The 15,039-nt window shown below is 36.1% G+C and overlaps 2 protein-coding genes across 6 annotated transcripts in view; one reads left to right on the top strand and one right to left on the bottom strand.

Moving 5' to 3' along the window:
- Positions 1-5,235, top strand: part of VIT (vitrin) — a 58,067-nt gene extending 52,832 nt beyond the window's left edge. For 2 of the 3 annotated variants that reach the window (XM_088144607.1, XM_025168354.2), the window contains 2 exons: positions 1,493-2,006; positions 2,772-5,235. In XM_088144607.1, the coding sequence (XP_088000733.1) occupies positions 1,493-2,006; positions 2,772-2,950 (693 nt within the window). In that variant the 3' untranslated portion in view covers positions 2,951-5,235. The remainder of the gene's footprint in view (positions 1-1,492; positions 2,007-2,771) is intronic. The other variant, XM_007420926.3, reaches the window with a different exon arrangement.
- Positions 5,236-8,839: 3,604 nt separating this feature from the next.
- Positions 8,840-15,039, bottom strand: part of STRN (striatin) — a 53,423-nt gene continuing 47,223 nt past the window's right edge. For all 3 annotated transcript variants that reach the window (XM_088144629.1, XM_007420920.4, XM_007420919.4), the window contains 4 exons: positions 14,770-14,910; positions 12,797-12,904; positions 11,632-11,718; positions 8,840-11,543 (listed from right to left, as the gene is read on the bottom strand). In XM_088144629.1, the coding sequence (XP_088000755.1) occupies positions 11,374-11,543; positions 11,632-11,718; positions 12,797-12,904; positions 14,770-14,910 (506 nt within the window). In that variant the 3' untranslated portion in view covers positions 8,840-11,373. The remainder of the gene's footprint in view (positions 11,544-11,631; positions 11,719-12,796; positions 12,905-14,769; positions 14,911-15,039) is intronic.

Raw genomic sequence — 15,039 nt, forward strand, 5'->3', positions numbered from 1 at the left:
AAGGGGCTTTTATCCTTTGCCTCTGCAACAGTTCTAACTGGATTTGTTGTATGCTGCCCAGAGTCACTTTTATGTGAGATGGGTGGCTATATAAATATGATTAAATAAATAAATAATAAATAAATAAATTCCCTACCCCCATCCCTACATGTGCCTACTATTCACAAGAAAGGAAAGTTTCCATTGGAATCAGAAGCTTTTTTCCTCTTATTGCAAAAACAAAAAACTAGGAATGGTGAAGTTCTAGTGGAACAGGGGTGGTGTTTCTTTAACAGTACAAGAGCAAACATCAGGCCCATACGGAGGTTCAGAGAGTGAAAGAGAGAAACTGCACAATTCCAGCAGCAAATCACTTCTCCGTCTAAAACTCTGGAATTTCAGATCATGCTTTGTGGATGCTGTGTGCTGTGGCCTCCCAGTGGATTTTTAAAATTTTTAACTTTATTTTTTGCAATACGCATGAAAGTTCTGGATGTACCTTGGTTAGAACTTGTCCTCATAAGCTCTAGAGTTTAGACTGAGTACATTTTACAGAATGCCTATTCAACTAAGTGGTATTCATATGACCTGGAATTCTTCCTGAAGGCTTGGCAAAGGAAGCCACCTTCAAAAAATAAAGTTGACTTTGGGAAATGCAAAAATAACTTTTCCTTCCCTGGACATTCCTTCTGATCGTTTTGTGCACTTTCCTTCATGTATCTGCCATGGAACACATTTCTTCTGAACTTTGAAGTGCTTTATATCTTAAGACTGGGCAGGCTCCAGCTGACTTGACTAATTATTTTGATTTTATTTAAATTTGAACAGGGCAGAACTACAATGAGCCTCTGTGAGGCAAGAAAGAAACACAAATTTGTATGCAGTGATTTATGATAGCTGCATCGTAGAAAATAAAGGACTGCATGAATCTGTAAACCACTCATGTGATAGAACAAAGTTTGTCTATCTATCTATCTATCTATCTATCTATCTATCTATCTATCTATCTATCTATCTATCTCTATCTAATCAATTTATAGAGCTGCCCATCTCAGCAAATGACAAAATTCTGATTTTGCAGCACTAAAACTGCCCTAGTAATGTCCACAAAAACAACCCAATGACCTTCAGATGTATTGAACTTCAATCCTCATAACTTCCCACTCAATGTGTACAATGGCCATGCTGGCTAGAAATTATGTGAAAGAAGTCCAGTAGAGCTCAAGACACCAGCTTGCAGAAAGCTGTTTTAAAGCTGTTCTGCTAAGTTTTCAGATCTTAGAATACTTATGGGGACCAGCTGCAGACAGGAATGCCAGATCAGTGATATTACAAGATTTAACCTATATACTGTATCTAGAAATCTATAAATTTATTTTCCACCAATTATACACATGAGCAAAATCATATAAACAGAGGGAAATCAGGGTCTGATACAGTCATTTATGAAGACATCATGTGATCTGATTATGGTATAAAAGCTTTTTTTAAAAAATTTCCATCTCTTATTTAGGCTGTATGCAGGACCAATGGATATTATTCTATTCATGTCGCCAGCTGGTTTACCTTATACAAAGTAGTGCAGCCTTTAGTGAAACGAGTCTGTGATGTCGACCGCCTGGCTTGCAGCAAAACCTGTCTAAATTCAGCTGACATTGGGTTTGTCATTGATGGATCTAGCAGTGTTGGCACAGGCAACTTCCGCACCATTCTGCAATTTGTAGCCAACATTAGCAAAGAGTTTGAGATTTCAGAGACAGACACCCGGATTGGAGCTGTGCAGTACACTTATGAACAAAGGCTGGAATTTGGCTTTAACAAGCACATCACTAAGCAGGAGGTGCTGAACGCTATAAAAAGAATCAACTATTGGAGTGGAGGAACCAGCACTGGAGCAGCCATCAACTATGCCTTTGAACAGCTCTTCAGTAAATCCAAGCCCAACAAGCGTAAGATCATGATTTTGATTACAGATGGCAGATCATATGATGATGTCAGGGGACCAGCTTCAGCAGCACATCAAAATGGTAATTCCCTGTTATATTTCTGCTTAAAAAGGGGTTAGCCAGGTCTGGATGTGGGCAGGGCTGCTGTTCTGAAGAGGGCACTTAAATTAGGCCACCCAGAAGTCCACGTTACGATTAAGCTTAGTCTTCCCAATTCCTCCCACCCATAATTGACAGACTCATTCTTGGATTGTATTAAGACCAAGGTTAATTAAGGTGGGTGGAGTTGAAAACTTAGATCATTTAAGCATGGCTGGCCCAGAAATTTTGTGCTGTGTGTGGTACATGTGTTGTCACCTCCTTAAAGAAACTGCTCACACAGTAGCTGTGCAATCCCAGGAAAAACAACAACATTTGAATGAAGGAGGTGCCCAAGAAAAGACACCGCTTCTTTTAGAAAGTGCTTAACTGGAAGCAGTTCAATTTTGGATCCAAAGTGTAGCACATCTTTACTAAGCACAAGTTACAGTGGGGTGGGCGATTGCTGTTCCTCTGTTACACCACATTCAAGTTTCTCTCTTTCCCCAGTGTGCTTGCATTGCTTTCTCAATTGACAGAAAATGCAGCACAGGGTCCTGTGTACTCAAAGCAACATTTTTTTAAAAAATTCCTCAGTTGCAAAGTAATGGGGAAGGAAGATCAGTCTACATTATTTCTTTTGAACAGGCACAGATCTTCTATGTTTTCATACTCAATCTGAACTATTATCAAGATGAATATGAATGCAGCATCAATTTGAAAAAAAGACACTGATCCATTATGGTCTATATTTTTTTTCCCCTGCAGGTGTTATAGCCTACTCGATAGGAATTGCGTGGGCTGCCCAAGATGAACTGGAAGCTGTGGCAACTGACCCTGATAAGGAGCATTCATTCTTCGTGGATGAATTTGATAGACTGTATAGATTTGTTCCTAAGATCATTCAGAATATTTGTACAGAATTTAATTCACAGCCACGGAATTGATTGCATCCACATATAAGGGTTGCATCACTGAAGTTGCAACCAGTAAATCAGGCAATGCCAGCTGGGAAGTTTTACCTAAGAGATAATTTCAGATCAGTTCTCCAGGCATAACCGTAATGAAAGTTGTAGAATGATGCTTCCCACTCACCCATCCACCCCTCCTGCTTGTTTCCAAACTGATCTGACAACAAATTGGCCAACAGTCTTTGATTTGTTTAAAATTATCAGTTGAAGTCAATGAATTTAACTTCTCTGTATCACAGGCAAGGAATACTTCTGAGGTCTTCAAAGCCATGCCTTTATGTTAATGATAGCATTTCTTTCCAAGAGTGGTGGAGAAGGCAAGAAATAGGCTGACTTACTAATTACTTTCAAATACTGTAAAACAGTTTGGATCCTGGCCTTTAATTACAGCTGTTGGCAGCCATATAAGGAATAGGAAGCAAGCAAGACACTGATTAAAAAATAGAAAGTGTGATGAAAACTATGTGGCTGTGGCCTGCATACCAAGTATTGGAGGAATAGTTCTGAGCACGTTGTGTTTCACCATTACTTACATTCCATGTGCTTCAACACAGACCAGTCTGCAACATGGCACCAAACTGTGGGGCAGATAGAGATAGATATGATATCCATAATTCACCATTGTTCTTCTTGTTAGATTCATGAAGAAGACAGCAGAGTCAGAATTTTTCTACTCATTGTCGTATAAGTAAGAAGAGTATCCCATTGGCTAATCTTGAAAACTGTTACAAACATGATAGACCCAATAAATCGTAAGTTTCATTGGGAATAGTGTTTTCCTTTAAAAAAACAAAACCTCTAGTATATGACTATTAGCACTTGAATTGTAAAACACAATATTTATAATAGCTTTTTTTCTTTAGTAGACTAAATAGTAGGTGTTGAGTCCTAGTGGCAGCTTCCTGTTGCTTAACTAGGATTTCCATAAGGAGAAGGAAGTCTCCAGAAGCAGTCTGAAAGCGAAAATACTCTACATATATAGCCTGAGCCATCCTAATCCACATGCTTCTTGACAATTTCAAACAACAGTGAGAGATCCAAATCCAGACTGATTCTGTTTCAGGAAAGCCTCTATATACTTATTTTTATATTTATTTTTTTCCAATTTACAAAAACAGATATTAATTGCAATTTTATAGGTATTTCCTAGGGCTTTTTTTTTTTTTAACTGGCCACTTTCCAGACCCCAGATACAAAGAGCAATTACTGTGCTATGTTAGATAATTTTGGTGGGAAATCAGCAATTTCACATTAAGTCTACGGTAGGGGTCACTTGAATGCTTCTTAGCTTTTAATGGTCAGTAATACTTATTACTATTATTATTGTCAACATTATTTACCTCATTTTTTCAAACTGTCTTCTGAAAAGTTGTTTTAGCCCATTATCTGCTTTGCTTCTCTTAGCGAAGGCAGATGCAAAGAATATATTCGGCTGAATACTGAAGAAACTTGGCGCACGTTTTGTGAATGAAAAAATGAATTTGTGAAGCTCAGTTCCATGCTTTCTCCCTATGCACATGTATATTCAAAAGGGAACAAAGCTCCTTTTCTATGACCTATAATAGCTTTTCGTAAGATAAGCTTTTCGTTTATCTTTGCAATAAAAGTGACAAAAATGGTGCTAGATTTTGTTTTTTATAAAAAAGCAAAACCTGGTGCTACTTCAACATTTAATTAACATGTAAGAAACTGCAAGGGTGTCCAGAAGAGGCTCTTGGAGTATGAACACTCTGCCTCGTTCACAATTTTTGTTCAAGGGGAGGCAGGCAGAAAATCATGTTTCCTTGCATGCAGGATCAGACGATCACACTTCTTATGAAGTTCCCTTATACTGCATCAGACTATTGGTCCATGGAGTTTTCAACCAACTGAACGATGCATCCTCCGCAAATCAACTTTTTATTGGGTAGTTCTTAAATGGATGTTCGTTAAATGTTCTGATGAATTCTGAATCATCAGAATCCTGTTTCAGGTTAACCATTCAAGTGTGGGATTAGACTAGTGATTAAACAAGTCTATATTGCACTATACGACAACTACATATTCTCAAGAATGCTAGAATTCAAAGGCAGTATATTTCCTAGGCCAGCTTTTTAATTATAGCATGTGAAGATTAGAATAGCTTGAACATATCTGGAGCGGCTCTAACCAAGAATTATCAAGTTACAGCATTTATAGCTCCCACACATCACAAATTAGAAGAAATGCTTCCAGATCAAAGGGTTCATTTTAAAAGCCTTCACCAATCAAAAGTCAGGACCCCTGGCTGTAAAGACAGGAGTCTAGTCAGTCCCTGCTCACTTGCTTGTGGTCTGTACAGCAGACCGCCTTGCCTCGGAAGATGCCAGCTACAGTTGCCAGTGAAACATCAGGAAATCTGTTGTCTAGACTACGGTCACTAAACCCTGAAACCCAACACATATTGGCCATGAAAGCCTACACCAGTATATTCTTGATCACCATGTTGCTTTTACTAGATATTAAGTACTGTATATTCTTGAAATTATAGACTCCAGCTAACTTGTATGGATGAATGACAGAACATTGCACAGAACCTTAGCATTTATGGGAATTCAGGGTTTTCATTAGAATGGGCCATACAGCTGTGTGTTACACATAGCAATACTATACAGGACCCCTCACACAGAACTTGCCTACAACTCCTTAATACTGTGGCCCTCTGCAACTGCAACTGTATTTATTTTTAGGCACTGCAGGTAGATGCTTTGAAGCACCTTTTGGCCTTTGTATCCAAAGCTCCACAAAGCTCAACTGCACAGCTATGGTTAATCAAGTATTCAAAAGCAAAGGTTGTCCTAATTATTCACTTTCCCCAAATGCAACACAGGGCAACACAGCTTAAACTTGATGTCAATGGCTTCTGCATCCATACACAGACCAACATCACTGTGGCAGGGTTCACAGGTGATGTCTATATGAAGAGGAAGAGGAATCAGAGGACTTGATGACTTCTCCTTGCTATGTGTGAGAGAGACAGAGTGGAAGGTCCACCAATATAAATCTTTACATACTTCAAATGCAGTATCATAATCGACTTTTTAAAAAGCATCTTAATTTTTGTTATTCAAACCCACCACAGCCCTATGAGAAGTTACACTTTTCTGGTGGTTTGAACCCCTTTCTAATACCAATCATTCTATTTATAACCTAATCCCCAAATAATATAGTTATCTATGGAGTCCTTCGGATTCTCTGAGCTTGTTTTCTTGCAGACATTTTGTTACCCACCTAGGTGACATCTTCAGTGCTAGAAGGGAGTGGGGTTTGCTCTCTGTTTATATACAGTGGCTTGGCCTGTTAGTGTTGGTGGGGGAGTGTTTTTTTCTTTGGTAGTTCCTAGATTAGGCTATTGTTTACTTACTTAATATAGGCCCCAAGAATATGGATGTGATTAATAAGCATACTAAAAGGAACTTTTTAAAGAAAAAGAGGAATAAAGTTTGGTTCAGCAACCAACTGTAGAATCTGAAATTTTCTTCATCTAGTCCTCTAATCTAAGCTACATCTTGCAGTCTATTTACAAATGACATTAATATATCTGTCTATCTGAGAGCCAGTATGGTGTAGTGGTTAAGGGCTGGGCTAGGAGCAGGGAGACCCAGGCTCTAGTCTTTCCTTAGGCGTGGAAGCTGGCTAAGAGATTATGGGTCAGTCATTCTCTCTCAGCCCTTGATTGGGAAACTCAAAAATATCTATATAACAATCTACATTGGACCAGTGTGGCACAGTACTGTTTCTCAACCTCAGCAAGTTTAAGACATGTGGACTTCAACTCCCAGAATTGGCTGGGGAATTCTGGGAGTTGAAGTCCACACATCTTAAATATGTTGAAGTTGAGAAGCACTGTGGTAGAGCATGATCCATAACATTCAATGAACAGATTGATTTGTGTGTGTGTGTGTGTGTGTGTGTGTGTGTGAGAGAGAGAGAGAGAGAGAGAGAGAGAGAGAGAGAGAGAGAGAGAGAGAGAGAGATCCCCAGTCCTTGTTTTGCCTAACAAGCAACCTAAAACAAATAAATCTGGGAGAACTCAACAGCTTAATTCTTTCTAAGATAACATGCCTGTACTCCTATGGTGCAAAAAACAGTCTATAAAGATTTTTTTTTTTATCTACCTATTCTAAGCCTTGCATTTTCAGTGGTATCTCCAAACCTGTAACACCCATACACTCATATACGTCTATAAAATGCACAGATACAAAGATGTTGAAAAATAGTATTTATTAGCACCCAATTTACATAAATACATATTACAAAGGACATTTATTTGCTGCTTCAATATTTAGTAAAGCTGCTCTGAATAGTGTTACTACAGAAAGGCCCATCAGACTTTATTCAACAGAGAATGCAAGTACCGTACAAAACAATCACACTTTATTTAGCAACTACCCAGTTACTGCCTTCATTACCACATCACTTTCACCTTATATTTAACTGCAATAACAGAAGATTATAAGAAAATTTTCTTGGTAGACAGATTTACTCAAGATGCTTCACAAAGTTTTGTGCCATTTGCTTTTTAAAAGTTTATTTTTAAGAATTTTTTAAAATTGCTATACTAGTTCTCAGTTGGCATTTTCCCCTTTTTGCATCTTTGTCTAATTTTAACCAAATGGCAAACTATTGAAAACTATTCTTAAAGTGCACATTCGTAACAATTATGAATAACTCCTGGACTAAAACTGACAGATACTGAATAATATTCAGTGAAGAATCTTTTGTTATAAATATCCCGAAAATCTAGCATCACCATCACTGTTTCTTTATTGATGCAAAATCTCCGTAATGTGATGAAAACTAAAACCTAAATGATTTATTTTAATCAAAATTTAGGCAAACTGATAAATCACAAAACATTATTAAAACTCTCTGCAGTACAATACAAATATTGCAAATTCAATGTATACTTACCTGGGAGTAAGTCCTACTGATTATAGAGGACCTACTTCTAAGTAAATATACATAGAGAAAAATGGTGGCTATAAAAGCTACTTTTCTATAAAGAAAATAACATCACTTTATATCAAATCAAAGAGTAGTTTCAGCGGTTCATGATCAACATAACCTATACTTCATTACAGTAACTTCTTTCTGTTGATCTAAGCCAATATTAAGATTTGTTCCATGATAAATACAGTGATCACATGAACTACGTAGATCCATGTACGTATTTACTCAAGCATCATATGACGATTACAGCAGTTATCATGCTAAATGCAGAAGGATTACTACTCTCTTTAGGGACATAATTTCATTTATATTTTTGGAAAGGATTCTAATTTCAGTTTAGCTATATTATAAAACACAAGAAGCAAACCAGAGTTTTCTGCTGAATAATGGAAATCACTTCTAGTACTTCCAAAACTACCACCAGCTGTTGGTAAGTAAGAATAGGGGCTTCAAATCCAGATACTCAAAGAATGTGTATTAACCGTAAAATTAAAAGAAATTTCTCTACATTCTCTGAAATAAAATGTGGCAAAAAGAACAAAAGATATTGCCATTCTGTCAACGCCTAACAAAGAGTCATGTACCAAAATGTAACCAGGTTTATGTACCAACCAACACAAAAATTGTTCTGCACATGCAAAATCCAAATCTGCCTATTGTCCAGGAGAGGAGTTAGTGAAATGCCAAGTAATATACTAGAAGAAATAAAATATATCCAACTACAACCAAATTGCACTCTTGTACTTTTCAGGCACCTTAAACAAATTGGTTTAATATGGAGAACTGAGCAACAAGGTAAATATCTACTGGTTCCTGTAAATCACATATATTACTATGAAATGTGGTTATCATTGTGTGTTTTCAGTTTGCTATATACAGGGTTTTCAGTTAGCATACAGTTAAGGTACCTTTTTTTGTTTCAAACAACAAACAGAGGGTTAAATTTTCTTCCTCTTCTTTGAAAAGGAAAGATAACAAGGAGGAGAAAGAATATGTTCTTAAAATAAATTATGGAGGGTGTAAGGGCAGCACTAGTTCACAAGTTTCCTCCTGTTCAGATGTACATGCTCTTCATGAATCAGTAGCTACAGCTTCAGATGACAAGTATATGCTCAGCATTTTCTCTCTAGTCAAATGCATAGGCAAAACTTTTAGATAACTAGACATGATTTTAACTACAGTATGTTAAATGAAGGCAGTTCACTTGGTGAGCTTCATTTGGATAGCATAAAGAAAAGCAATTAAGAAAAAGATGCACATTGAACATTAATCAGTCTGACCTAAAAATGACTATGAATGGATAACAGAAATGCAATCCAAGACTGGAAGATAAATGAAACAGTTTATCAGTTAAAAAAGGTCCTTTTCAACTCCAACAGAATGTATCCGTATTTAGTCCAATGCAGATTGTAATATGCAATTTGACAGACACAAACACGGAATCTGCAACAGAGCCCACAACCTCGTAATAAGGCTACATTTTGTTTGTTCAATGGCACCTCAACTTCTGGCTATTCATCTATTTTAAAAGTCACTTCACTTGGATCAAAAATTCACTAAGCAGGATGGCACGTCCTTCTATCCATATTTGAATAGCAACTTTTTGTTACATTCATAATTTAATCAAACATGCTGACCCTATTAGTGATATGTACAGCAATTTAAACATCAGCAATTTTGTATTATGTTGCTTAAGCAAAAAGCACAATACTATATATGTTTTATCCTTTGTATTAAATCTCGAGAACTTTCAATACTAAAACATTAAAATTATCCATAGAATCTTCCCTTACTTATAATATATACTGTTTACAATCTCTCTGTCATATACATATATATACACACATACACAAAATATACACAGCTTAATGTTTGTAATATCCTTTTTAAAAATAAGGATATCAAGATAGTAAAGGGAAATACACAGAAGTCACACATAGATTAATGTGTTTTGTGCAGTTGGATTTTCTGCTTTGACACAAAATCACAAAAATAATGGATGTGTAACAGCTATTCCTATTTAATCCGTTTCTGCAGGAGAGGAAACAACTATAAACAGGTTTGGTTTTTTGTAACAAACGTACAGAAAATAACCATTAAAAGTACCACAACATAGTGGCCAAAGATGGCCAATCTTTTAAGTTTCAAGTACTTTCAAAAACCAATTCCAGTCACATATTCCCAATACAAGGTCTGTTAGATAAAACCATGAAGATTGGGGGCCGCAGGTGAGGGGGGACAATATTGCGTATAAAAGAATACCATCTACCTTTGGACACTCCCAGCTTGCGCTGGCATAAACCCTCCCACAGTTATGGCAAATATTATGGAGTCACTGGAAGGGAGCAGGAAACCATTGTTACTTCGTACAGGTTTTGTCCACGGTAAATAGCCTGAATCCCCTCACATATCCCAAACAGTACACAAATATATCCTGTTCTTGTGTGGCTTATTAGGCTCTTATGCAGTGCAGTTTACAAAGTGGGAGAACACCACACGCTTTCCCAACCAATAAGCACCCCAGTAAGAAAATCTGGAAATCTCATTTCTTGTGTAGCTGGAAAGATACGTAATATTCCTTGGCTCTACTATGAATAGTCATCAGCATCTGAAATTAGTCAGATCCTTATTGTAAACATATGCCCCATCATCTTAGACGAAGTTACATTAAAGGCTATACTGTGGTTCCAGCCACCTGTTAACATTCATTTCCAACAGTTTAAATAGAATTTACATTTATATGCATTTTACATATCTTCTTTTAACATAATTTCAGAAAATATGTTATTGCATTCATACTTTTAAATAGTTGACACTTTCAATCCAATCTGTCTATTATAAGACCCTATAGGCTGAGATTAAATATGGGCTGAGCTTCTGTACCTCCTTGAACCACTCAATGCTAGAAAAGGAGACAATGAATTAATTGTTTCAAGGTTCTGAATTACATGAATTTTCAATTTAGAGAATAATCTAGGTTAAGATTTATTTGCCACCTTCTCCAACTTGGTGCCCTTTAGAAGTGCTGATTGGAAGCTCCAGGAGTTGCAGCCCCAACACTTTTGCAGTGCACCAAGTTAGGGAAAGCTGATCCAATGATACCAAGGTAAGCTATTAGCCTTTTTGTGGATTTCTACATTGCATATATTAAGACAGCATCTCGTTTTGCCCAAGGCCAGCCTAGACAAAAAAGGACACTTTCAAAATTAAAATGGTTCTTCTATAGACCGCTTGAAATAGGGAGTTTCCCAGCTCTCAGCACTAACTGAACTCATATAATCTGAAGCAATTGCTAACATTCACTGAATTAAAGGGTACAAGAAGATTCTTGCTCTTATCTTTTGTACAGCTTATGTTATAGATACAGATATATGGATATATAGGTATAGATATATACAAGGCAGCTAGAAGGAAAGGGAAGTGTTGCATCATACAAAGACTTTGGCAAGTGCATCTGCTCCTGCACTGGCAATATAACATTTGGAGGGATGGAATGCCACATCATGAATGGATTCATCATGCTTTTTGCGATGAGCTGTAAATTCCTGAATGCAGGTTTTGCTTTCAAGGTTCCATAAGCGTATAGAACAGTCATGGCCTAAAAAAGAAAAATATTTCCTTAGATTTGTAGCCGAATTTTTATTGTTAGCAAGAACATTTTAAAAAAACAAATGAAATGTACTTACTGCCGGACATCAAGTACAAGCCATTTGGATCGACAGCTAAACTTGTGACTGCATCCAAGTGGGCTACCATAGAGTGGATCAATTTTCCTTTGCAATTAAATATACACACACACACATATATATATATATTAGAACTTGTAATAAGTTAAGCTATTACAGAAAGTTAGAAATGTAAAATGACATGTATACAAGGATCAGACCAAATACTTATACCATCTATTGTCACAAAGAAGAAAATCTGATTTTTAGCATAATTCAGTCTCTTTGCTGAGTGATCACCTAACTGTGCACTATTCTAGTCAGTGTCACCTTCACTGTATATTCCTAAATCTGTGCTTCTCAAAGCTGACGCCTTGAGCACGGTACACTGCATCTTCGTTAGCTCCCAAAGGAACAGACAGGCATCCCCTCTGCAACTCCCCTTTACAGCTCTGCCCTCCACTTCCCAAAGGTATGAGATGTAACTTGACTAAGTCTGAACTCTTACATAGCTTGGAAGAGAGATCCTGTAAGCACATTTTGCAAGCTGCAACATGCTGCTAGGTTGCTTGCACAAACTCTTGTTTCGCTTCTTTGCCAATCTGATTCTTAAACTGAAATGCATTCAGCTGAATAAGAGCGTTCAGTAAAACTGAGTCCTGCTAGAGAAACTATTGCACTGCATGTTTCTAAAGGAAGAAGACTTCCTAAAGGAAGGCACGTATGTAAGATTTAAAAACGACTACAAGTATTCCAAGGGATATCATTTATAAATATACTATCATTAAGTTAAGAGCAAAAAGAGCTTACTTTTTTTTTCTGGTAGATTTTCAGAAGGTTATACTAAGAAAGAAAAACCTCCACAGGTTTTAACAACAATCTCATTTTGTGCTATGTAGCAAATACATTTATATGAATTTCTTCTCCAAGTCTCCTGAATAACTCTGTTGATGGATCATATCTTTATAACAAAGACAAGTATCAGGGATTTTCTGAGTGTGATGTTAAAGCCATAAATACACTGCATTGCCAGCACTGCTAGGTCAACAAGCCTTTATTCCTACTGTTGATTTTGTCTGTCAGAGGTTATAACTGGATACTGATTTTGAAATATTCACGTTATCTTCAAATTGTAGTAGTGTTTTGGGATTTTATGATGTAGTACACAGGGAAACAGGCTACTTACCAGTGTTATTGTCATAAAATTTGATGTGCCTGTCCTCATGGGCTGTGATACTTATTGGAAGAGTTGGATGGCTGATTACTTTGTTTATTTGGCAAGAAGTGTTAACTGCTGATGATAGAAAGCAGACATACACACAAAATCAACTCTAAAAAATGCTCAAGTCACATACAATTCTGAAAGATTACTGGCCTAATCTAGTAGGCCATTCTGATGAAAGAACACTTTCAAGATCCAAACAATTATATCCAGATTATTTAAACCAGCTTTATGTTATTAGGCTCACTAAACATAGTGGATGCCTATATAAAGCAATAAAAGAAGAACAAGTAAAAGAATGTATGATAAAATGGGTTAAGAAATTTGGACACAATATATTGATAGAACAGTGGGAAAATATGTGGTTAAAAGGACTGAAACTTACATTATGTTCTAACCTAAAAGAGTATTTTTATAAAATGATGTACTGTTGGCATAGGACTCCAGAAGAAATTGTGCAGAATGTATAAAGGTACTTAAATTTATGTTGGAAATGTGGGCAACATGAAGGTTCATTTTATCATGCCTGGTGGACTTGTAAAAAAGCCAGAAACTTCTGGGTTTAGATAGATAGATAGATAGATAGATAGATAGATAGATAGATAGATAGATAGATAGATAGATAGATAGAATTTTAAAGATCAACATTCAACTGAAACCAGAGCTCTTCTTGCTGGGATTAATGGACAGTCAATTAGTAAAAAGCCATGGAAGATTGTTTTTATATATGATTACTGCTGTGAGGCTATTATATGTGCAAAAATGGAAAGATTCCAAAATACCCACAACAGAGGAATGGTTGGTGAAGATGACAGAAGCAGAGATGGCAAAATTAACTTGTTTGATTAGAGAAAGATCAACTTATGGACTTTCTGCTGAAAATAGAGAAAAATGAACTTGTGATTTATGGGTTTGTAGATTAGAAAGGGTAGCTTATGGAAAGAAGGAAATTATGATATAACCTTAGACAGAAAGGGTAAAATATAAATGCATTTATAACCACTGTCAAAAAGATTGGAAGGCGCTTCTTTATAATCTTTTTTCTTTTCTTTCTCTTTTCTCTCTTTTTTATTTTCTTTCTTATGTATTCACTATTCTTTCTTATTTTTTTTGTTTCTTTTCTAACATTTTTTTATCTTGTTAAAATTTCTTCAATAAAATTATATTAAAGCACATAAAAGCAGTCAATAGGACATGACTGAAAAGAATATGATAAAATCTTCATCTGTAATGTAACTCTATAATGCAAGTTAGTCCTATTTTCAATATATAACATCTATTAGTAGTTGTAACCACACCAATACTGTAAAGAGTGGAGGAAGTGAGCAGGACAGAAGCTCAAAATGTCTACAAAATATTCTAGGAACAGGTAAGGAAGAAGAGGAAAAGAAGAAACAGCAATGGTAAGAGAGCGCCAATTCACAAGTTTAGCTTTCCAAATGTGTTATCCTATCCGTATTGGGGTAAAAATACTACAGGTATTTCTGCAAGTAGACAATGATGAATTTACTGGAAATTTTTATTTTAATTTCTTAAAATTAATTAAATTCAGTTAGTATGATAACTCACAATATATTTAATAATTTTTCCATCTTTATCATTTTAAAAATTATAGTTTGGTGGCAATTTTTGTAAGGGCTCAAGAAGTTCCCTTTAAAAAATTTTTTTTGTTTTTTTGGTCAATCTACCTGGGTTCCCCAATTCCATAGCCATTCTGTGACTCCAAATCAAAACTAATTCTCTTCTTCATTCTATTTTGTCCTTACCACTTCCTTACCATTTCCTCCATTATGCTTAGACAATTAGAAAGACACATAAACACACTGCATCAACATTTTTTTGAAGATTTTCAGCAAATTAAAGTGTCCTAAAAATAATGAAATGATCCTACAAATATCCTCCCCCCCTCACCCTCTGCCCCAATATTTAATACATACTAGTATCTACATTGGACTCCAAGGTAAGAATGCGTTGTCTTGTTTCCATATTAAAAATGCTCGTATACCCATTGTTAAATGATGCCACCATGAGGCTTGGGTCGCTGCTCACTAGATCCACAGATGATGGGATTCCCATTTCTACAAAAAAGAATGTCCGGAGTACAAAACAAGTTTAAACAATTACCCTGAAGTTACACCTGAAATAGCTGTATTTATTTTAGCATAAGTATTCAAGTAACAATAATTTAAACATTACCTGAGAAGTTA

Source organism: Python bivittatus, unplaced genomic scaffold, assembly GCF_059951505.1.
Source record: "Python bivittatus isolate LINGU-HERP-01145 unplaced genomic scaffold, Pbiv_v1 ctg000020_np1212, whole genome shotgun sequence".
In the NCBI taxonomy this organism is placed as follows: Eukaryota; Metazoa; Chordata; class Lepidosauria; order Squamata; family Pythonidae; genus Python; species Python bivittatus.